Source organism: Emys orbicularis, chromosome 5 (genome assembly GCF_028017835.1).
Source record: "Emys orbicularis isolate rEmyOrb1 chromosome 5, rEmyOrb1.hap1, whole genome shotgun sequence".
NCBI classification, from domain to species: Eukaryota; Metazoa; Chordata; order Testudines; family Emydidae; genus Emys; species Emys orbicularis.
The window spans coordinates 66,182,742-66,206,932 of NC_088687.1; the positions used below are offsets into that span (position 1 = coordinate 66,182,742).

At 44.3% G+C, this 24,191-nt stretch overlaps 1 protein-coding gene across 1 annotated transcript in view; it reads right to left on the reverse strand.

The window, feature by feature from the left end:
• Positions 1-22,112, reverse strand: part of SPMIP2 (sperm microtubule inner protein 2) — a 71,495-nt gene extending 49,383 nt beyond the window's left edge. The window contains exons 1-2 of the mRNA XM_065405523.1: positions 22,046-22,112; positions 8,975-9,207 (exon numbers count right to left, since the gene is read on the reverse strand). Of these exons, the coding sequence (XP_065261595.1) occupies positions 8,975-9,207; positions 22,046-22,112 (300 nt within the window). The remainder of the gene's footprint in view (positions 1-8,974; positions 9,208-22,045) is intronic.
• Between the last annotated feature and the right edge of the window lie 2,079 nt (positions 22,113-24,191).

Sequence of the window (24,191 nt, forward strand, 5' to 3'; positions counted from 1 at the left end):
TGGTACATCTAAGAGTCCTGTATGGGGACTGTAAAATTGAAAATATCAAAAGTTCACAACAGACTCACAACAACTCGGAGCATGTGGGCAAAAAGTGGGCAGGGCAGCAGATGGCAGTATGTGCAAGTCAAGGAGAAATCCAGGGCAAAAGGGAAACCTCTGGTCTATAGGAAGTAATTTTTAAAACTTAAATTGGCTCAGTAAGGTAGTCTCACACACTACTTGTACATGTATCTTGATGGGGGAAGCAACAATATAGCCTACGGTGTGCATTTTTCAGACACACACACACACACACACACACACACACACCTTGAATACCACATCCTATTTTCCCCACTCTACTCTTACCCATTTTTGCTTCTCCCCATCTCTCTCAAGTTGGACCTTAGATGCACCATGCCTATTGATAAATCTGAGGATAGAAATTAAAATAGGAAAGCCAATCTAAGTGTTTCTCATTTGAATTCCTGTAATGCTGCTTATCTAAGGGCAGAACTTGGTGCATTGCAAACAATTCTGATGCAAATCTCTGAATCAAAACTTCAGTTATTTCTATTAAATTCAAGCATCATATGATGTCTTCATTTTTCTCTTTGGCTTTTCTGTTTCTAAGTCATATTCATCTTTGTCAACAGTTGCAGGTGTTATGCAGTCCAACACTGAAAATGCCAGTCATTGCTAAAGCAGCAACCAGTTTGCCACATAATTACTTCCTTGCCCTATTCTGCTGTCCATGTTATTTTGTTTTGAGCAGCTTCTTTGTTTAATCCACCAAATTTAAGTAGTGATGGAACTATAGTCCCATAATTCAAAATTTACCTTGTTTTCATTTCATGCTTTTACCAGCTCACACCCTGCAGCTTACCTCCTCTCTTGCTGTTGCCTTTCCTGTCCTGTTCCCTCTTGCCAGCCTCACTTCTGTCTCTGTTTCTCTCAGGAGTTGTAATGAAAAACCAGCATTTACCTTGTGGCCCCTCTCTGCTTCTGCAGAATTTAAACTTATAACTAAAAAAATAAAAGTTACCGTATATACTCAATCGTAAGCCGGTTCGTTTATAAGCTAACCCCCCAAGATGGATATGTAAAAATGGAAAATTTTTATAACCTGTTCATAAGCCGACCCTATAATTCAGGGGTCAGCAAACTTTGCCTCCCGGGCCATCAGGATAAGCCGCTGGCGGGCCGAGATGGTTTGTTTACCTTGAGCCTCCGCAGGCACGGAGGTAAACCTAAGTAAACAAAGTGTCCTGGTGCGCCAGCTGCTTACTCTGACAGGCTGGGACAGCAACTGGTGGGGAAATTTTTGAGGGGGGCAGAAGCTGGGAGTCAGGGGAATAACCCCTGTGACCACCCCTCACATGACCCCACCCCTAGCCCGGGACCCCCACACTCTCCCCATCCCATTCTTATCTGGGGAGGGCCAGGGGAGGATGTCTCTGGCCTGGCTGGAGCTGGTCCGTCAGGCTGGGTACCGCAGCCACAGCCTGCTCCGGGGGGCCAGACCGGGCGGCGCGGCCGCAGCATGTTCCAGCGGGCTGGGCCGGGTGGCACGGCCACAGCGTGCTCCAGCAGGCTGGGCGGCGTGGCCACAGCCTGCTCTGGGGGGCAGGGCCGAGTGGCACAGCTGCAGCCTGCCAGCCCCGGAGCTGCAGCTGCTTCGGAGGCTGGGGGGAGAGCCAGAAGCGGAGAGACTCTGGCCCCGCCTCTTCCCTTCTGGCTCTGCTGCCTCTCCTTGCTCCCTCTCTTGGGGGGGAGGGGCTGTGTCCCACCTCTCCCTCTCTATACCCATTCTTAAGCCGACCCCCTTCTCTGGTGCTTCCCTTTTTTACTAAAAAAAAAATGCGGCTTATGAACGAGTATATACGGTACTTTTCTATCCCTTATGGCTGCAAAGAAAACATCTTCTAAAGGTGAACCCATGCTGTGCTGTATTAGTGAGTCTGCAGATACAGGAATGACAGCTTTAAGGGCAAATTGTATTTCCTTCACAGAGGGTACGTCTACACTGCAATAAAAAACCTGCTGCACTGAGTCTCAGAGCCTGAGTCATCGACGTGGGTCCACAGGGCTCAGGCTGCGGGGCTAAAAACTGCAGAGTAGACATTCGGGCTGGATCATGGGCTCTGAGAACCTCCCCCTCTCACAGGGTTTCAGAGCCCGGGGTCCAGCCTGAGCCTAAATGTCTACACTGCAATATTTAGCCCCACAGCCCTAGCTCTGCAAGACTGAGGCAGCCCAGGCCAGCTGTGGTCATGCCACGAGTCTTGTATTGAACTCTGGATGTATCCAGAGGCTCTGAACCAGCAATGTATATGAGCCCATTATGCATGAAAGGAGTTGCACGGAAATCCGTGCTTAAAGTTAGGCACATGCATTTATGTACCCTGCTGAATTGGGTCCAGAAAGCCCAAGTATTCAGACTATAAGTGAAGTGTGAGGAGATGAGAAGCAAAAACCACAACAAAACCCTTGTGTGGTGCAGGCTGTTACTCCAGGCTATGGGTCAGCATAGCAGCTGTAGTTTCCTTCCTGCTTCCCTCCTCCCGCCCTCGCCCATCCACCTGCCCCCACATATGCCACTTGTTAGGACCACTGGATTCATGTAACTGCAGATCCAGCACCCATTGTCCAGCCTGCTCTCCATGCCACCCTCTTTGCTGGCCTGTTCAGGAGCCACTAAATGCAAACATAGGGCACACAGGTCCTCAGAGTTTAATAAGGAAGCTCCCTGACCCAGTACATCCCATCCCAGTTTTCCTATAAAAATATCTTTGAGACAGGAGACACAGCCACAAGGCATGGACTGTAGGCTTGGGGAAGCAGTCTGGGGTTTATAAACAACAGCCATCCTGCAGACCCTGGCTTTATGGCCCACCACCAGGGTTCAGTGAACAGAAAGGGCTGGAACTCCTCACACTGGCAGAGGATCAGGCTAGCTCTTGGTTGACCTCGCTAGAGTTTCTCAAAGCAGCAGAAGAGCAGGGCTGGCTGGGAAATGTAATTCCTTATGATAGCCATAATTAGCCCTATTTTGCAAGGCACGATGGGAAATATAGTCAGTACATAAACAGTACCCTTGCTAAAATTTGGGGGAAGAGACCTGGAGAGAGCCAGGCTTTTTTTATGGTCTCTCCTAGAAGATGTGAACAGTTAAGTCTACAGACCTAGTGTTAGGAGCAGTAGCAGAAAATATTAATATTATGGTACCACCCAAAAGCCCCAGTTGGGACAGGGCCCCATTGTGGTGGGTACTGTGTAAACAGAAAAGACAATCCTTTTCCTGAAGGGTTTATAATCTAAGGCCCTAGATTGCTGGTTTTTCCTTGATTGAGGTGTGTTTAGACCAGGTTAAGGTATGTGACATGTGTCTTACTTAGATAAGCAGCTTTTGGTACAAGTGACTCATAAGTATTTGGTGCCTAGACACGATAGTGATGGGCAGAAGTAATGTCTATAACAGGCATCGGCAACCTTTCAGGAGTGGTGTGCCGAGTCTTCATTTATTAACTCTAATTTAAGGTTTTGCGTGCCAGCAGGGCCAGCTCCAGGGTTTTGGTCGCCCCAAGCAGCCAAACAATAACAACAACACAAAAGCCGCGATCGCGATCTGCAGCGGCAATTCGACGGGAGGTCCTTCGCTCCGAGCAGGCGTGAGGGACCGTCCGCCGAATTGCCACCGAACAGCTGGACGTGCCGCCCCTCTCCGAAGTGGCCACCCCAAGCACCTGCTTGGTAAGCTGGTGCCTGGAGCCGGCCCTGCGTGCCAGTAATACATTTTAACATTTTTAGAAGGTCTCTTTCTATAAGTCTATAATATATAACTAAACTATTGTTGTATGTAAAGTAAATAAGGTTTTTAAAATGTTTAAGAAACTTTATTTAAAATTAAATTAAAATGCAGAGCCCCCCGGACCGGTGGCCAGGACCTGGGCAGTGCGAGTGCCACTGAAAATCAGCTCACGTGCTGCCTTCGGCACGCGTGCCATAGGTTGCCTACCCCTGGTCTATAAAGAGGTATTGTTAGCTCATGGGTGGGATCTTGCAAGGGTTGATTGCCAGTTGTAGCTTTTCTCCAGTGAGGGGCCTCCACCGATGGAATTTGCTCCCCTTGGAGCTCTGCCAGAACCAGAGTTTGGCAAGCTTCAGGGTCTGACATAAGGCCCTTTAAAAATGGTTTGTATGAGTTCTTATTTTTGTTCAGTTTTGGTTATTTTGTATTAACAGTTGATCTAGTAAGACATTGATGATAGTAATGCAAGGGACAATTAGGTTGCCATCACTTGCTGCTAACTTATCAATAGGGCCCTACCAAATTCACAGTCCATTTTGGTCAATTTCACAGTCATAGGATTTTAAAAATCGTAAATTTCATGATTTCAGCTATTTAAATCTGAAATTTCACAGTGTTGTAACTGTAGGGGTCCTGACCCAAAAGAGTTGTGAGGGGGGTCGCGGTACTACTATGCTTACTTCTGTGCTGCTAGCGGCAGCGCTGCCTTCCGAGCTGGGCAGCTGGAGAGCGGTGGCTGCTGGCCAGGAGCCCAGCTCTCAAAGCAGAGCCACTGCCAGCAGCAGCGCAGAAGTAAGGATGGCCTGGTATGGTATCGCCACCCTTACTTCTGTGCTGCTGCCTGCAGAGCTGGGCCCTCAGTCAGCAGCTGTCACTCTTGGCCACCCAGCTCTGAAGGCAGCACAGAAGTAAGGGTGGCAATACTGTGACCCTCCTAAAATGACCCTGTGACACCCCCTCACAACTCCCTTTTGGGTCATAACCCCCAGTGTGAGAAACGCTGGTATCCCCCCCATGAAATCTGTATAGTGTAGGGTAAAAGCACACAAAAGACCAGATTTCATGAGGGGAGACCAGATTTCACGATCCGTGACGCATTTTTCATGGCTGTGAATTTGGTAGGGCCCTACTTATCAAACTTGTTTTAAGCTTTTATTTATTTATTTATTGTATAGGCCTAGCTGCTATGGCAACAGGAATTCATAGAAAACAAAATAAACCAGAATAAAATTAAAAAGACAGATGACAAAGCAGAGTCATTCTGAATAGTAATACAAACAAAGGGAATAGTTGTTTCACTTACATCAGGTAAACCAGAAGTAACTCCACTGAAGTCAATTGTGTTTACATAGGTGTACATGAAAAGAGAATCAGGCTCAATATCCATAAATATCACCAACCATCAAACTGAAGAATGGTCAAGTTCTTTCTGTTTCTTCCCCTCTATTCCCGCTGGGAGCCAAACTTTAAGAATGGAGAAACCAGATATGGAAGGAGAGAGAAAAGGGGGCATGCAGAATGTCTAGCATGGGGTATATTGCGGGAAATTTCAGGGAGTTCCTGAAATAGAGGGGGATGGGTGGGTGGCACACGGGAGCTTGTGAGATGGAATGCAAGGAGCTCCTGATGTGTGCCCAGCCTACATAGGCTTACAAAGTATGTGACTCCCTAATTCATGAGGTTTGTAAAGCAAAATGAAATAAAATACTTCATGGCCAAGAAGATAAATTTCAGGGCTGAATTCTACCATCAGTTGCATTGGAGTAAATCCCCAATAATGAAGCTACTGCAAATTTAACCTGGTATAACTGAGATCAGAATCTGGCAGTAGATTTGGCTCTAAAGGATCAGCAGCAACTTGAAATAGCAATGTGGTCATTTAGAAGTAGTATAGCTTTTTCCTATATAGTGAGCGCATTTATCTGATGCAGGGATGGCAACAGGAATATGGGTTCGTAGACTCTTACCTACAATGTCAACAATTGTTCAGAACACAATGTGTGTTTATTTTCAGAAATGTTAGGGTGCTAACACTGGCAGAACTGTTGTGAGTCAGACATTACCACTTTGTACAATAGATCTGAAAATATGTTTATCTAACAGAGCTTGAAGTTTTATACTCCTGGTTAGTATATCTGATTTAATTACAATCTTCTATGACACAAGAGAGGATAAATAATATTTAAGTGAAACTAAAACTCATAGCCATGGAGCTATCTGATTCTAGTAAAGGTGCTTTTAAAAGCTACTTTTATAACTGTGTAGCAAAGTCCAAAGATGTTCTTTTTAATTTCAATTTGTACTGACAGCAACATCTGCAGATCAGAAATGTGGGAGCTGAAATTATTTGAAGATTGTCAGGCATTTGAGAGAGACCTGGACTCCATGTGTGTTATTGATTCTATAAGGGGAAAGCAGTTCAAAACCATTTTTAGTTCCAGAAGAAGCTGACTTAGAAGTATCAAGTAAAATAGGAAAATTGTTAAAAGAAAAACAGCTGAGTATTGATATCTAAGATTAAAATGTTCATCCTATTAATGGCTATCTGATAAAGGAATAAACCTGTTACACCAGTTAGGCTAAATTTAGCAGCCTCTTTGTCACAGACAGGACAAAAGGCAGTGAAAGAGGGCAGGGTGCAACTGCTCAACTCAACTCTGTTTCCACTAAAATCTGAATGTTACCCCGCATAGATCCTTCACAGCCAGAGAGCAGAGGTGATATGCCAGGATGGGGTGTGAATTGTGCATTTTATGCATCCGTTTCTTGGCCCAAATTATTTAGGTCTCCTCCCCCTATTATTGTAGGTTGAATTGAGTGGTTGCACGTAATGCTTTTGTAGGATGAATTGAGTGGTTGCACATGTACCCAAAAGAGATACAGCTACTCCTGCTTCTGTAGGGCAATGCTGCCAGGAAGGCTCCTATGCCCAAATAATTCAGGATTTCAGGATCCTAAATAAAGAGATATCTTAGTTTCTACATACTGGAGCCCAGTACTAAGAATGAAGAAAATTAGGTCCCACATTGTTATTTAATTTCTGCCTATTTTTGAGTGGCAACCACCACCACCTCCCATTAATGAGTCCATACCAGTATATAAATTGGTGTGTGTGTGTGTGTGTGTGTGTGTGTGTGTGTGTATATATAATATATATATACACACACTCATTTATGCTTTCACAAAGCTTTTTCTCATACAGACTCATTTGAGCAGGATATATTGTTTGAACAAAGAAGCATGAGACATTAATAAATGCCAGTATTCTTCCTAGGAATGTACACCTGCTCAGATTTTGCAGAGAAGCAATCAATGAAGGTTCAGACTTTGACCTAGAAAGGGCATTGTATTGCAAGGGTGCCCAAATTATGCCCTTAGGGCCAAATGTGGCTTTCAGAGTCCTCAAGTGCCTTTTAGTTCCCTGCGTCAAAGCTATGAAGGAACAACCCATGGAAACTAAAGTTTTAACAGTTTAGAGCCAAAGTCTGCTGTTCTTCTCTAATAGTTCTCGAAATGCCTTGAGCTTTTTCTTTTCCATTCCTGGTAAACTCAAACACAAACAGTTCCTACCCATCCACCAAGGAAAATAATCTATGATGTTTTCAGCTGTAGCTATTTATACATGGTGCTACTGTGCAGAGGGGATAAAGGTTGGAGGGCCACCTTTTCCTCCTTGTCATCCTCTGTGTGGGAAAGAGCTGAATCAGGACAGCTGCCCCCTTCCTGCTTTTCTTCACAGGATGTTGGATGAAGGATCAGGCCAGGCTCCTCCATCCTTTGTTTCTGTTCCTTTTCACACTAATGAGGACTGGGGAGAGGAAATTGCATCCAGTGGAGGAGTGGGAGAAAACAAGGGCCCCATGAGTGGGTAAGAATTCATATACTGTACTCGGAACTGATAATCTGGGGGTTTTAACTATGTTCATTGACTTTTTTTAGGAGTGCAGTTATGTAATGTGCAAACACTATCGGACATTTGTAAGCTATGTCTTAGCGATACAAAAAAGCTCTTTCAGGCCAGGAACTGTGTCGTATATGTTTGTACAGCACCTAGCATGATAGTGCTCCAACCAGACTGGGGCCTCAGGCATAACTGGTCAGATCTACTCAATAAAAACATGCAGTTTTGGCATCTGTATATAAAAACTAAAGATTTTTGCAAAAATTAAACACTTAGGGCACTTTCCTGCAATCCTTATATATGTCAAGAGTCCCAATAATGACTTCAACTGGGACTACAGGTGTAAGCAAAGGTTGCAGATTCAGCACCCAGAGGGGAGGTAGACAAGCTCAAGAGTGTCTTGAGATTCTATTCTCTACTTCTGCTCCCCAAGGGGCCGAGCACCAAAAAAATGTTAAGAGTTCTCAGAGGTAGTGAGCACATACTAGACCTGTGCAAACCTGGCAGGATTCTGCTCACAGATGAGTTCAGAAACTCATGCCTGCAGTTTTTTTTACGGTATTTGGAAGTGGGCCATCACCTGCAGGTTTACCTTAAAGCTCAAGTTCAAACTCAAACTCTCAAGTGAACCTTGCAACCCTTAAGGGAACCTTCCATCCTAAAGTTAGCTCCTCCCAGCTGTTCCAGTCACTTCCTCCTTCCACACTTCTGGGTGGACAGTTTCCCAGAAAGGTGTTAAAACTCAGCCCACATCCATCAAGGCCAAGATTTTCAAAAATGGGTGTCTAAAGCTAACATCAGTGGATAGGTGCTGTGCATACAGCATTGTCTAAAATCAGGCTGTTTGTTTAGGTATCTGCATGGACTTGACAGTCTAACTTCAGGGACCCATTTCTGAAAATGTTTCCCCAAGCTTTCATGAACATGGGTTGATATTTGTAAACACATGGACTCAATTGATTTAAGATGTTAATAGTTTGCACACCTCTAGTGCACATGTCATTACACAACACAACTTTCCATTTAATTTGTTTCATGAAAGCTAAGATTTATGAATGCTTAGAATTTCAAGTACCACCACTTTAATACATTTGTTGTAATAATGTTGACTGTACATGATCTTAAAAAATGGTCTTTTTTATCAAATAAATGTGTTCCATCTTGTTCTCTGATTAACCACAGCACTACAAACACACAGCATAAAATTACAAAGCAAGGCACTCTTTAATGCCATCTAGATGGCATCTGATAAAATACTGGAGAAATGTATGAGTAGTTACCTTAATCTGCATGCCACTGAGCAGATTTCCTCTGTTGAGATAACTAAATTCTGTTACTCCCCAGCCAATTTGTCCAGGGTAGGAATGTTTGTGGGGCAGTATAGAAGTCGTCCAGGGGGCAGTACGCCACAAGTACTCAAGGTCAGCGGTGGCCCCTTGTGCTGGAGTGGTTGCTCCGATGTAGCAAGTATACTCAGGGAGCTTTGTTCTGTAATCACGAATAGCATCTGGGCCTTAGGGGGAAAAAAGATTAAAAACTGGTTATATAAAACTGAAGAGTTACATTTCTTACTATTTCAGTATGTGTTGTTCCATCCTTTATTTTCTCAGTTACTTTAATGCAACAACTTTTAAAGAGCCGTTTCACTGCACAAGAGTAGTTCACGCTTATTTTGTCTGTCAGATATGTTAAGGGCTGTTATAAAGAGGACAGTGATCAATTGTATTCCATGTCCACTGAAGGTAGGACAAAAAGAAATGGACTTAAGCTACAAGGGCAGTTAAGCTCTGGAATAGGCTTCCAAAGGAGGCTGTGGAATCTCCATCTTTTGGAAGTTTTTAAGAACAGGTTGGACAAACTCCTGTCAGGGCTGGTCTAGCTTTACATGGACCTGCCTCAATGCAGAGGGCTGGACTAGATGACTTCTCAAGGTCCTACATTTCTATGATTCTATCTTGGTTACAACATGCTCCCAGGTGGGAAAAAAGCTTTTGTATGGGCACTACTTTTTCATGCTCCTAAAGCATTGACTCTTGAAAAAGAGGCCATAAAGGGGAGCAAAGTAAACCATCATTCTCTGACAGGAAGCAGGATTTTATTGTTTTTGGCTTAGAATTAGGGCCTGCCTAATAAGATGATTTCTTGCGCCCTTCCAAAAACCAGTAGAGCTGCAGCTGTAAGTGTCATAGTCTGGACCCCAAAGGCCAGCGCTGGGCATCTTCGGGAGTTGGCCAGGAATAACTTATAAATATTAGGAAAAGCTACTGTGGCAAAGCTTCTAGCTTGATGAGCAGGGACTAGAGCAGTGGACTGTGAGTGAAGAGGTGAGATTTCTATTCCTGGTTTGGCCACTAAATTTCTGCCTGACCTAGAGCAAGTCACTTGCCTCAGGTTCCCCATGTGTAAAGTAGGAATAATGGTGTTTACACACCTTGGTGCAGTACTTTGAAGTCTATGGATGAAAATAACTATAATGGTTTTGTATTTTTACATTTAGAAGAATATCCTTGCAAAAAAGAGGTAGAAACTTACCTGATACAAAATTAAAGCTGACATTAGTATTGATATTCTAAGAAATCCCAAACACTGAGGAGTCTTTGAACCTGACAGGTTCTAAAGGCTGGTTCTGCCCTAATAGCTAATCCTTAAGGGTATGTCTACACTGCAAATAAAAGATGTATTCTTAACTCAGGTTAGCTAACCTGTGTTAGCTAACTCAGTTAAAAGAGCAGTGAAGACACAGCAACTCGGGTTATAATTTTAGTTAACAGCCCTAGTTCAGCCCCCGCCTGCCCTATATGCTTTAAATTGAGCTGCTAACCCAAATTAAAAGCAGAGTTGCCATGTCTTCACTGCTATTTTAACCCACATTAGTTTATGTAGGTTAGCTAACTTCAGAACACACTTTTTTTCACAGTATAGTCTTACCCTAAGTCACAACTACAGTATGTTGATGACAGCTTCCCAAAACTGGTTGTATTAATATCTCCTTAACATCATTATATTGTGAAGGAAAGGTGTGATGCCATTTCCATCATAAACCTCTATTATCAGGGAATTAAACTTTGACATAATAATTTATTCAGACAAAACTAAAGCAAACTCTAACCCCAGAAGAAAATATTTGCTTTATGTGTTTGGGGGGGGGAAAGGTATCAGATTGTTTTTAAGTTGTAGTCATTGCAATGGGGTGTACAGGTCTTTTGGGCCCCAAAGGGAAGTTGTCTCAGACATGACACTCACCACCCCAATATTTCCACAAGGAGGAACCCCCAATGCCCCAAGTGGAAAAGCAATGCTACTGGAAAAGCAACAAGTCTTGTCTACACTTGAAAGGGTTTGCCAGTGGAGCTATTACTGGCAGACTTTTCCTAGGAAAGATGCAGCTTACACCAGGAAAAGAGTTATCTTGCTATATTCCCTGAACTGAGTAAGCTATACCAGGAAAAAAAGGCCTTTTTTGCCAGCATAACTGCATCTTCCATATGAGGAGGGATTAATAAGACTGGGACTTTTCAGCTTGGAAAAGAGACGACTAAGGGGGGATATGATAGAGGTCTATAAAATCATGACTGGTGTGCAGAAAGTAAATAAGGATGTATTATTTACTCCTTCTCATAACAAGAACTAGGGGTCACCAAATGAAATTAATAGGCAGCAGGTTTAAAACAAACAAAAGGAAGTATTTGTTCACACAACGTACAATCAACCTGTGGAACTCCTTGCAAGGTGATGATGTGAAGGCCAAGACTATAACAGAGTTCAAAAAAGAAATAGATAAGTTCATGGAGGATAGGTCCATCAATAGCTATTAGCCAGGATGGGTAGGGATGCAAAACCAGGCTCTTAAGTGTCCCTAGTGCCTGTTTGCCATAAGCTGAGAACAGGCAACAGGAGATGGATCATTTGATGATTGGCTGTTCTCTTCATTCCCTCTGAAGTACCTGGCATTGGCCACTGTCATAAGACAGGATACTGAGCTAGATGGACCATTGGTCTGACCCAGTATGGCCGTTCTTATGTTCATCTACACTAGGGCTCTTGTCAGCATAGCTATGTTGGTCACCATGGAGGAGGGGGAATCACACCCCTAACTCACACGGCTATATTGGCTAAACTTTTAAGTGTAGGCACAATTGGAACTTTTCAGGAATAGCTATTCTGCCTTAAATTCAACCCCTACCTTAATGTGAATGAACTTTCAAGTGTAGACAAACCCTAACTACTACTTCCTCACATAAGGGATACATTTCCAAATGTCAGATCCCTGTCAGATCTAGTAGGCTCCTGGGACTCATATGCTGAAGAAACCACCATGTTGGGAGACACAGTGGGAACACTCTAACCAGCGAGGTGTCAACTGAGTCTTATTCCTTTCAGGTTTAGGGATGATTATTCCTAATGTAATGGACTAGGGCAAATGCTAATTTAAAACCTTCCAGTGTAATAGAAAGGGGTAAAGATAGAGATGCTAGAAAAATAAAGTAAAACTGGAGAGACTTTCTCATACCAAGTGAATCATTCCAACATTGATTTTGCTATGCCTGTGAATACTAGGCAATAATCACCTACTCAGAAAGGAATACATTATTACCATCTGGTTGGATATAAGAGAGTTAATTCCCTTCTTCCCATCACTTTAGCCATGAGAGCACCATAAAGTAGACATTGACACCTCTGGCTTGGAGCATCAGTGTTGTGTTAAGTTTTTATTTTTTATTTTGGCATTTCTCAGCTCTGCCAATTACATTATTACCTCATTGTACATTTCAACTACACAAAATAATCTTCACTAATCACACATGTTGATCTGCTATCCAGATTTACTTTAAAAGAAATCAGTGTCTTTAAATAATCTGTAGAAATATAGTTGGTACACATTGTACATCGCTGGTCTCCTAATGCTTGCTAGTGTGTGATTAACTCCTTGTAAAGAATGTCTTCTATTCACAAAGAGCAAAGTTGTATGTTCAATCTTTCCTTTTAGAGTAAAGAAAACAACAAACAAGGAAGGAACAATTATAAACTCTCCATGAGTAAGAAAGCAGGTGGAATGTGTGTCACTCTGTAAGACCCTCCATCTTGAATCTTGAGGAATTGTGCCATACTGTCCCAGCTGCAGTCATTAGAGACATTTGAATAGGTTCCCCCTTGTTGTAGAAGAGAGGCAGCCCATAGCAGGGTGTTCTGTGTGACAGCTCAAAGTCTCTGGAACATGGTCTCTACCTGGATCCAAAATAGCTGGAATATGGCCACCTCCTGAGAATGCTGCAGAACACTTCTGTTTGATTAGGTTTTTGGAGAGGGCTGAGGGTATGTTCCCAGAAGGATGAAGGGGCAGGAAAGGGTGGGATTTTTGTAGAGACTGGCAGAGCTCCTTTTTGAATAATTACTTTAATGCTGCTGGGGATTTGTTTTTCTTTTTGTTGTTGTTGTTTTGTTATAATAATTATTGTTATAATGTTTTGTTATCACTATTAATCACGGTGCCTAGAGATTTGTATAAGCATTGTTGTATTTAAATCTAAATAAATAATTACCGTAAATAAATCCTCAAACTGTGCTTAAAAATGCAGTGAACAGCTTCATAGCTAAATACACCACAATCATTTAAATGCATTGTGCCCTGTAGGAGAATTACATTGCTCTTCCCAACAAAGTTCAATCTAGCAGCAGAACAATAACTCCAAAATGACTACAACTTTATCATTTGAAGCTAGCAATGGGACTACTCACAGTACATGAAGTTAAGCATGTGCATAAGTCTTTGCAGGATGAGGGCCAAAGTCATCATCCCAGTTGGATGGTGACTGTCTTTAGCCTGGCCTGATATATGGTATAGATCAAATCCTGCGAGTTGCTTAAGGGCTTGTTTACGCATGGATTTGTTCCTGATTCACTCCATATCTGGACACACTTATTTCAGTTCACACATGGAGTTACTCAGGAATAGCTGTTGCACTTTAAATTGATACCCTACCTTATCAGAAACACTTTCAAGGGTAGACAAATGTTTAGTGTGCACAGCAACACTTGTGGACTTCAGTAAGAGTTGAGGATACTTGGCACTTTGCAGGAGGTGCTTAACACCTCAGAAGTTTGGGCCCTGTGGCCAGCTGTAGAAAACCAATGATAAACTGCCGACTGCTTATTCTTTCCTAAAATTGATAAGCCAGTCCTCAGAGCTGCATCACTTTATGAACATTAATTGGTGATACTGTAAACTGAGAAATACTGAAAAGTTAATTTCTGTTTGAAATTGTACTGTAATCAGATATGACTCCAAAATGTGGATGTGTAGCTTAGTTGAGTTTGGTAATCACATTTTATCTCTGCAAGGGTTTCTCAAAAGCTAAAAGCAAATTTATCACAAACTTATGCATACACTTGTCCACTTCAAAAAAAATCTCCTTTAGAAAGGCAGCAGACTGACAAATATGTAAATACAACTCCTCTAGGTACAACACAGGCATCAATAATGCCAGTCTCCCCACACTGGACTCAAACCTGTAATTTACAGCTATCCAGTCCCCCATAATGAATGTAGGGGGTGGAATCTAAATTTCCTGACAATGTACTGGTAAGTATTATAGCTTTACTTCCTAATCTAACCTTTGCAAGGATTTTGGGATGCTCTCAAAGCTACTTTGTGCCTGGAGCTGCACTACAATGACATTTAACTGTTTTTATTTGCTTGTGCTTTTTTTCTAAATCTGACTCTCAGAGAACCATCTGAGCCTGAGGCTGGAGCAAAGCAAGAGAAGTGGAGAAACAGAAGCTAACTTTATTTTTGATCCACCTGCCAACAGTCAGTCAGTGCTCTGCACAACAGAGGCTGAAGCGATATAGCAAAGGAGTCATGTTAGGTCAGCTTTATCATACAATTGTTCTGGTTTATTTTCTTTAGCTTCCTGACAAGACAAGTTCTGAGACCATATGATGGCTACCTTTGACCTTAGGATCGTCAATCATGTCAGGAGACCTAACAATTAACAACACATTAGAATTCCCACAACATAGCTTTGGAGGTATGGGAGTATGCCAACATAGTGGCAGGAGACTTTATTAAAACTGGGAGGAACAAATTTACAGGCGGTATTGCAGAAATAAATTTACTGTCTTACTATTTTAAGGTGAATTATTGTTGAGGATTATCATATAAGCTTTAAACCATTGGAAACTGAACAGCAATCAAAAGTTGAGCTAGAACATTAGGGGTGGGATTAACAAGGGAGATTTAGGAACCTAGCTGCCATTTTAGGCATCTAAGTCCAACACTTAGGCTACGTCTACACTTAAAATGCTATAGCAGCACAGCTGCAGCAGTGCAGCTGTGTCGCTGTAGCGTTTCAGGGTAGAAACTCACTACAGTGATTGGAGGAGCTCTCCTGTCACTGTAGTTAATCCACCTCCCTAGGAGGTGATACCTAAGTCAATGGAAGAATTCTTCCTTTTTTATTATCTTTCCTTTTCTTAATGGCTCATAACATCCTGTCAGCTTTTTTGACTGCCGACGCATATTGAGCAGATGTTTTCAGAGACCTCTCCACAATAACTCCAAGATTTTTCTTGCGGATAAGAGCTAATTTAGAACCCATCAGTTTTGTGTATATATAATTGGGATTATGTGCAGTGTAGGCTTGTTGGTCCCAGGATATTAGAGAGACAAGGTCGATGAGGTCATATATTTTATTGGACCAACTTCTGTTGGTGAGAGAGACAAGCTTTTGAGCTTACAAAGAGCTCTTCTTCAGGTCTGCGAAACTAACTCAGAGTGTTACAGCTAAATACAAGGTGGAACAGATTCAATGATCTCTTGAAATATGTGTTAACTACTTATGCTAAACAATCTGTTCCACTTTGTATTTAACTGTGACACTGTGACTTAGTTTCCTAGAAAGATATTACCTCACCCACCTTGTCTCTTTAATTGGAATTATGTTTTCCAATGTGCATTACTTTGCATTTATCAACATTGAATTTCATCTGCCATTTTGTTGCCCAGTCACCCAGTTTTGTGAGATCCCTTTGTAACTCTTCACAGTAATCTTTGGACTTAACTGTCTTGAGTAATTTTCTATCATCTGCAAACTTTGCCTCCTCACTATTTACCCCCTTTTCCAGATCATTTAGGAATACACCTCTACCCCGATATAACGTGGTCCTCGGGAGCCAAAAATCCCTACCGTGTTATAGGTGAAACCCCGTTATATCGGGGTAGCGGCGGCAGGGCTCTAGCGGTGATTTAAAGAGCTCCGGGCTCTGGCCACTGCGGGGAGCCCGGGGCCCTTTAAATCGCCGGCTGAGCCCCGCTGCTGCAGCCCCGGGATAGCAACGGCAGGGCTCCAGCGGTGATTTAAAGGGCCAGGGGCTCCCCGCAGCAGCCGGAGCCCTGGGCCCTTTAAAGCACCTCCCGAGCCCCACTGCCGGAGCCCCGGGGTTACCGCGCTATGTGTGAACCTGTGTTATATCGGGTCGCATTATATCGTGGTAGAGGTGTATGTTGAAAAGCACTGGTCCCAGTACAGCTCCTCGGCAGTCCCTGCTATTTACCACTTTCTATTGTGAAACCCGACCATTTATTCCTACCCTTAGTTTCCTGTCCTTTAACCAGTTACTAATCCATGAAAGGACCTTCCCACTTATCCCACGACTGCTTAGTTTGCCTAGGAGCCACTGATGTGGAACCTTGTCAGAGGCTTTCTGAATGTCCAAGTATACTATGTCTACTGGATCACCCTTGTCCACATGCTTGTGGACAAAGAATTCTAATAGCTCCCGAAGTCCTGACACTGACCAGCAGCTCGGCTCCTAACTCACACATAAGACCCGGGATTAGTTCACCTTTCTACATTGCCTGTGGGGCCCAATCAGTAGAAGTGCTTAGAACATGTCTAAACCCTCACAAAACAGCCAGAGAGGAGGAGGGGGTGGTGCATTCCCCCCTCTTACAGCCTTTATTCCAGTAGTTGGGCCTCCCACATTCTGGGCAAGTCCCCTAAGTTCAATTCCCTCCTCTGTCTGCTGTGGAACAGATATTTTAATTGAAGACTCCCACCTCCCAGAGGAGTGCCCTAACCCACTGGGCTATAAGGTATTGTGGGACAGGTCTCCCTTAAGCTCTCCTCATGAAGCTGTTCCACTTAGTATAAATAATTAAATAGTAATTGAGCCAGAGAGAACATTAGAATGACACTATAACCCAGTGTAGAACACTCAGCTGGGACATGACAGCCAGGTTTTAGTCCCCTTGCTCCAATGAATATTTAATTATTTACATACAGGAGAGGGTTCATGGCTGTGAATCATGAGTGGAGATAGGTGCCTCACCTAGCTCAGGACTGAATTCCACTAGGTGGCAGGGTGCCTAACAGTTAGGCACATTGACGCTCAGTGTTGCAGAGCATAAGTCCTCCTTGTGAATACCATACTAGAAAACTAAAATATAGAGGTTAATTCTTTTTATACTGAGAGTTTCAGAATGTGTATGAAAATTATGCTAACCTTGAACTGATACAGTAGGTTGTAAACCTGTATAACATAGTTACCAGCCATAGCAGCCAGCAAGTTATGTTGTGAAATGTATTGCTTGCTTTACTTGCACTTCATTGCTCTGTCACTAAAAGCAAACACTGCATTTTTAGTTGAACTAAGGCTGTGATTAAGTTGCCTTTGACTCTTTAAAAATAACCTTGACTATTACTCTTGTGTTGAAATTGCCTGACAGTGATCAGACATTTACAATAGTACAGTGATACTGCCTGCATGAAACAAAGATGTTGCAACTTTATTGAATTAAAGGTGGCCAGGATGAAGAGTCAAGATCACTTTCCAAGATTAGATTCTCAACAAGAGTGCTTTCCACAGAAAAATATTTACTCATAGGAGAGTGCGTTAGGGCCTGATCCAGCACCCATTGCTCTCAGTGAGAATCTTTCTACTGATTTCAATAACAAAGGATCAAGCATTTACAGGGTATTAAAAATCCCAATACAATCTGTAGCACAGGGGCTGGATTGAGCCAGTTAGGCTTTATCCACACTGGCACTTTTCTAAAAATCTCCCATTGTTGTATTTCAGTCTCAGTGGTAACAATGGTGGGAGCTAGGGTGACCAGATGTCCTGATTTTTGGGTCTCTTTCTTATATAGGCTCCTATTACTCCCCACCCCCGTCCCGATTTTTCACACTTGCTGTCTGGTTACCCTAGTGGGATCACTAGTGTAGACAGATTAAATGGCCAATGGCCAGCCTATCACTAGTGTTATGCTAATGGTCCCAGTATTGCTACTACTGGTGGTAGTATTACATTGGGAGATTTTTGGAAAATGCCAGTGTAGATAAGCCCTCACCATGGCATGTCAGATGAGCATTCTCTAGTGGCCCCATCAATTTCAATGGAATAGATGTTATCTTTTTCAAAAATTCCTTCTATCCCTTAAAAGTTGAAAAAATACAATTGTGAATGCAAACCCATGCAGTGCTGAGTTTGCAGATAGAATGAAACAACATCTCTAAGGCTATATGCTGCCTCATCTGTCCTCTGCAGCCACAGGAGACTCTAAACACCCACAATTTTAGGGTGTATGTTGGACAAAGGAGCATAGCACACAGGGGAACAATATATCGAGGAGGATTTCAGTGGCATGGTGAGGCAAGTGCAAGGGAACAGCTAGTAGATCTGGCGCTATGCAGATCCAAAGGCCTAAACCTTCCACAGAGGGGATAATGAGAGGGAAAGTGTATATGGATGAAAATGTGTAATGTTTGTGAAAAATGCTGAGTTTATTAAGTCTATACATGTATAATGTAAAGCTCATTTGTTGTTGTTACAATATTATTTACTCCTGGGGGCATTCTGTGCCAAAAAAAGTAAAAATTCTGCATGAAAATATTAAAAATTCTGCACACAATATTTTAAAATTCTGCAAGTTTTATTTGGCAATAAATAAATGCAGAGGCTCCAGCATGGCAGTGGGGAGCACAGGCCACTGGCTGCATGAAGGTGGGAGACCACCCTGCAGCCTCTCCACCCCTGGGATATGGACACAGTGGTGAGGCTGCACCCGACCCTGACATACCACAAGGCCTGGGCCTGCCCCAGAAACACTGTGGGGCACTGCCCCTCTGCACAAGGTGCACCAGGTGTGGGGCAGGCAGGATCCAAGTGTGGAGGGGCAAAGTGTGTGGGCATCCAGGTGTGGGGTGAGAGGAGTCTATGTGGGACAATCTGGGTGCAGACAGGTCAGTGGGGGGTCTGGATGCACAGAGGCTCATTGGGGAGGGGGTGTTCTAGGTGCAGAGGCAATGGGACTCTGCAGGGGCTTCCAGGTGAAAGTCGTTGGGGTTCAGTGGAGGGGTGTGGGAGTCTCAGCAGGGGAATCTTGGTGCTGGGGGAGTGGGGCTTGGTGGGGTGGGGGTCTGGGTGCAACTAATTGGGGGTCAGTTGCATGGGGGACTGGATGTGGGGGCTCAGGGTGGTGCAGGGAGGTGGGGCTCATCAGGGTGGGGGTTGAGTGTAGGGAGTTCAGTGGGGAGTGCAGGGGTCTAGGTGCTGGAGGCTCCAGATGCAGGGGTTGAGGTTCAATGGGGTGGGGTTTCGGTATGGAAGGCAAGGGGGTTCTGGGTGTATGGGGTGAGGCTTGGCGGGGGTGTCTGGGTATGGGAGGTCCAGATGCATGGGGGTTGGGTGGATGGGGGAGCAGCTCCCCATACAGTGACCCCTTCCCCTGCAGCTGAGGAGCGATGGGGGCAGGAAGCAGGGGAGGATGCTGAGCTTCCTGCAGCTGGGGGAGGTTTCTGGGGGTGGGTCTGATGCAGTCCCAGCTACTCCTTGCAGGTGAAGAGGAAGTCCCATCCTCTCCTGCCTCTAGTCCAGCCGGGACTAGCAGCTGATCCTAGCTCAGGGTAGGAACCACTGGCTGGGGTGTCCCCAGCTCTGCGATGATTTACCTCTCCACCGGCTGCTCCAGGTGCCTGAAACTATGTACCTGCGCAGCAAGGAAGTGGTGCGTGACTGCTCTTGCAGCTTCCCTTTGCTTCCCTGTCAGTCATTTTTCTGCAGGGGATATGAATTCTGCACATGCGCAGTGGCGCAGAATCTCCCCAGGAGTAACAATATGCATTTTGGAGTTACAGTTTCCTTGAGCGAGGCATGGTCTACTAATATGAGCACTGGATTTGGGAGCAGGGAACTCAATGTTAATCTCAACTCTGCCACTGACTTGACCTATAGAAAACTCCTGAGTGGATATTTGGCATTGCAGCTTGTCTAGGTGATCAATAAATTCTAGTTCTGTTCTAATGTGACAGAGGCATTTCCAGATTGAAGGGTCATCTGAGAACACCTGACCCCAAGAGAAATATAGGGATTGTCAGTTTGCAGCCTTGTCTGCACAATAAACTTGCACCTGTTAAACCAAAATCAGTTTTCAAATCAATTTAATTAAACTGGTATTAGCCCCAGGGAAGCCTCTCCATGTGTACACCATAGTGTTTGAACTCCATGAGTCGGGGATCAGTGATGGCTGTTCCTGTGCCACTGTCCTGCATAAGATAACAGTGCTGCTCTATCCGCATGCACTTTTGTAGTGCCCTTCTGCAGTGTCAGACTACTGGTGACGGGCAATTTTAAGAGCAGTCAGTGACAGGGACCACATAAAGGGCTGCCAGGAAGAGAGGGTACTCTGCTGAGCTGCTGAAAGGCCCTCAGTTTCAGTGGTAACAATGGTGGGAGCACTAGTGTAGACCGATTAAATGGCCCCATCTCCTGAGACTTGTGGGTGTAGAGAGCCAACCAGCTCCTCACCGCTCTGTGTGTCTGTGAGTGCATCCTTATCTCCATAGGGACACTTTAGAGGGAAGTACATGGTAAAACTGGTGAAGTTTCTTGCAGAACTTGTCCACTTCCACAGGGTACTTTAGAGAAGGAGACAAATAAGACCCACAGTGACTTCTCTAGGTCAAAACTCCAGCTACACATGTGCAAGTATATATTAAGGGCACTTTTGAAAGTGCTCTGCTGGGCTGTTCAATGCAGTTCTGCTACTGCTTTGGGCCCCCTAATGGAATGTGTCCATGTGCACCAAATAAAATAGGGACCCAGCCAGCTGCCCCTGTACAGATCTAGATGTGCTGAACTGTTAAATTAATACCTGTGAATGAGACACAGATTTGGAATGAAGACAAATGTATTTTATTCATATTTTCTTATTGGGACTGTACCCTAGTGGCAGAACTATACTACTTTATGTAATATGCAGAGCACAGCCTAATGTGTTCAATATAACTCTCAATAATGTGTACCATGTCTGAAATACTTTCTACAGTTCATAGTTTGTTTCCAGTTCTTTGGAGTATAAGGATGAAAGTGAAAGTTTAAGTGATTTTTACAATTAATTGTTTAATAGTATAGGAGTACTCTGAAATCAAGCTATCAAATAATTGTGTATAATTCAAATTTCAGATAGGTATTATTTCTCTGATTATAAAGTTAGGGTCCCAGGATTAATTGAAATTTCAAAACTAAATACACACACATTTGCTCTCAGTCCCTCAGTTTAATTCCTGTGCTTTTTCATTTTATACTGTGTTTTCTAGACATTTAAAATTCAAATGTGTTTCTAGTAAGTATCCAACTTTGTAACTGCTATTAAACTGCAACGTTGAGAAATCTCTTTGCTATCAGCAGGAGGTTTTCATACAGACCCTCAGATGTAGCGCTCTTCTCAGACGCTGATATAGTCTCTTTGTTTAATACCTAGGCTCAGGGCACACTTTTTCAATAAAGAATGAGCACTGCTGAGCAGAGCACAAAAGCTTCCAACTTGAGGAAGTGTCGATTTCACGTTCCTGCTTTGTGTGTGTTTCTCTCACACGCACACATTAAATAAGTCCTTACGGTTGAACAATGGAGACATTTACTTGATGGAAAAAGACAGTATCATAAAAAAGAACAACGAAGAAAGGGGTTTCAATCTAGATATCAAGACCCCCCCCCACACACACACACAGACTCGATAAAATAAAGCTGCAGCACCATTACAAAATAGTAGATAATGTTTTCACCCCTCATCTCACAGAGAGCCGAGAAGCGATGAAAACATTATCTACAGTGAATTGCAATTCTTAATTTTTCTTTGTCCATATTGCTCCTGCTTATGATCAATAATATAGTAGAACATAATTGTTTAGGGTGTGAATAATATAATCATATTAATTGCAGCCCTGTCGTATTGGCTACGAGGCAGCAGCTTGCTATACTGTACAGATTTCGCTGCCTCTCTGGCTCTGGCTCGCAGCTGTCCTGTTCTACTAGCTCCGGGCTCTCAGGTGCGGAGACGCACTAATTACCTGTAAATATCATCCTCTTCCCCGTAGCGGCTGCTCCTAGGGAGCGTCTGGGGGTACTGGCGGGCATGACGCGTCGCAGCCCCTCGCCTTTGCCCGGCTGCCTGCCTGCGGTTTGCCTCGGTTATTCCTTGGCGGACCCAGCCCAGCGCCGGGCGCAGCGGCAGCTGTTGGCTCTCTGCAGGCAGCAGCCGGCGAGGGCCGGTTGCTGGGGTCGCTGCTCGTTCGCGGCAGCTGCATTGTGACATACTGTCCTTGTGCAAGCGGCCGCCCAGTCCAGCGGCCGGGCGCGTTCTCCAGGCGCGCAGCCTGGGACTCTGGAGCAGGGAGAGCACCGGCGCCCTTTGGGGGGGAGAGAATGTTTCCGCGGCTAACACCCTGGACCTTCTGCAAGAGGCAAGGTCAGAGTGGGCCCCAGCGCATCTGTGAGCGCCCAGCTTTCGGGTTAATGGGGTCCTGCCCCAGGGGAGCTGTTGGTGCTACAGCCCTGGACTGTAGTCTATAGCAGCGAGCTGGATGGAGCTATGCAGGTCTCTCTATATCTTTACCTTTGTTAAACTTCTTTGATTTTTGATTGAATTTAGTGCTCATGAAAGATAATAGCTGGAAAGCCCTGGAACCAGGGTACACAGCTGGCCTCTGATGACTTCCACATCCACCCACCTCTCAGCTGAGGAGACTTCAAACTACCCAACAACCCTGCTAACCTATTCTGTTCTGTTCTGGTTCTTATACCTAGGCATAGCACTTCAGTAATTTAGTGAAAGCAGGATATATTTTATTTTACTTTTTGTCAGTTGGTGTAATTTTTTGGACACAGCATTAATAGACAATGCATTTTCTTCTCCTAATCAGTAGACACAATAGTCCCCTGTTCTATCATCAGTATCTATTGCATTTGATTGCAATTCTAAGGGGACCTCTTCACTAAAAAGTTGTCACAGGCTCCTACTCAGATGTTGCCCTTAACCCAGGAACACACAACAGAACATCATCTAACTCGAGTTTGGCTGTGTCTGAATTCTGGGCTGAGTGGAGATAGCCCAGTAGAGTAAGTGGACAGGCTAGAACCCGGATGCCACTTTCACTTGGGCTGGTAACCTGTCCACTCTGCATTGTTGATGCAGACTAATTAACTTGAGTGTTGATAGTCCTCCAGTGCCTTCCCACACGTCAGAATAGGTAGGGACACCTCCAGAAAGTGAACAACTCTCACTTTAACTTAGCATGGCACCACTGAAGATTTGGCCAGGCAGAGAGGCCACCAGGCCAAATTTCAGTGAGTGGCATTGTGACCCAGCATGTCAGGTTGAAACACCATTCGGTCTATGGGCCCAGGGCAAACTACCCTTTCTCCCCCATCAGGAGCCCTGCCCCTGCCAATGGCACACACCATGTCCATATGGCTGCAGGTGCCACTGAGCATAGGGAGAACCCATAGCTATTAAAACCTAACTCAACTGTCTCCACTCTTACATGTCTGCCTGTAACTTGTGTTATCTGCCTAGCAAGGCACGGTGCTGCCTTCTCAGGGTGACAAGCCTCAGCTGGAATGCCCTCTCCTGTGTCTCATGCACTAAATTTGCCTCCTGGTTTTGAAATCAGAATTGTATTAATGCCAACAACTATAACAGGTCGTCATCTTGAGCTGGCTCCATACCTTACCATCTGCTGCAAGTCGTTTAATTTAGTGAGTTCATGCGCTAAGAATACTTTCTTGGCTGCCTGCAGCGCCGAGCTCAGGTCAGGTGAATACCCTCTTCCTCCTGGGCTCTGGGCTCTCCCTTTCACTAACCGGTTGGCTCAAATCCAGGCTGGCAAGAAAAGGAGGATCAGCTGAAATTAACCAACTCCAGCCGTACCGGGCTGTAGTGTACAGAGCTGAGCTCAGCACTGCAGGGAGCCAAGAAAGTAGATTTCTAGCCGGACCCCTTCCCAATCCTCCCGCGTCCAGGGTTCCATTTCTGAAAAATAGGTGGCCAGCTAATCCCAGGCCAAGTCCAGGGAAGGAGTAAAGGGGAACTGAAATCAAGCTAGCTCCACCTTTGATCCTGTATTAAGGGCTTCATCCCTAGAGGCACGGTGCCCCCTGCCTCACTGGGACACATGGACCCTCTCTCATCCCACCCCACCTTCCATCCAGGCGGCT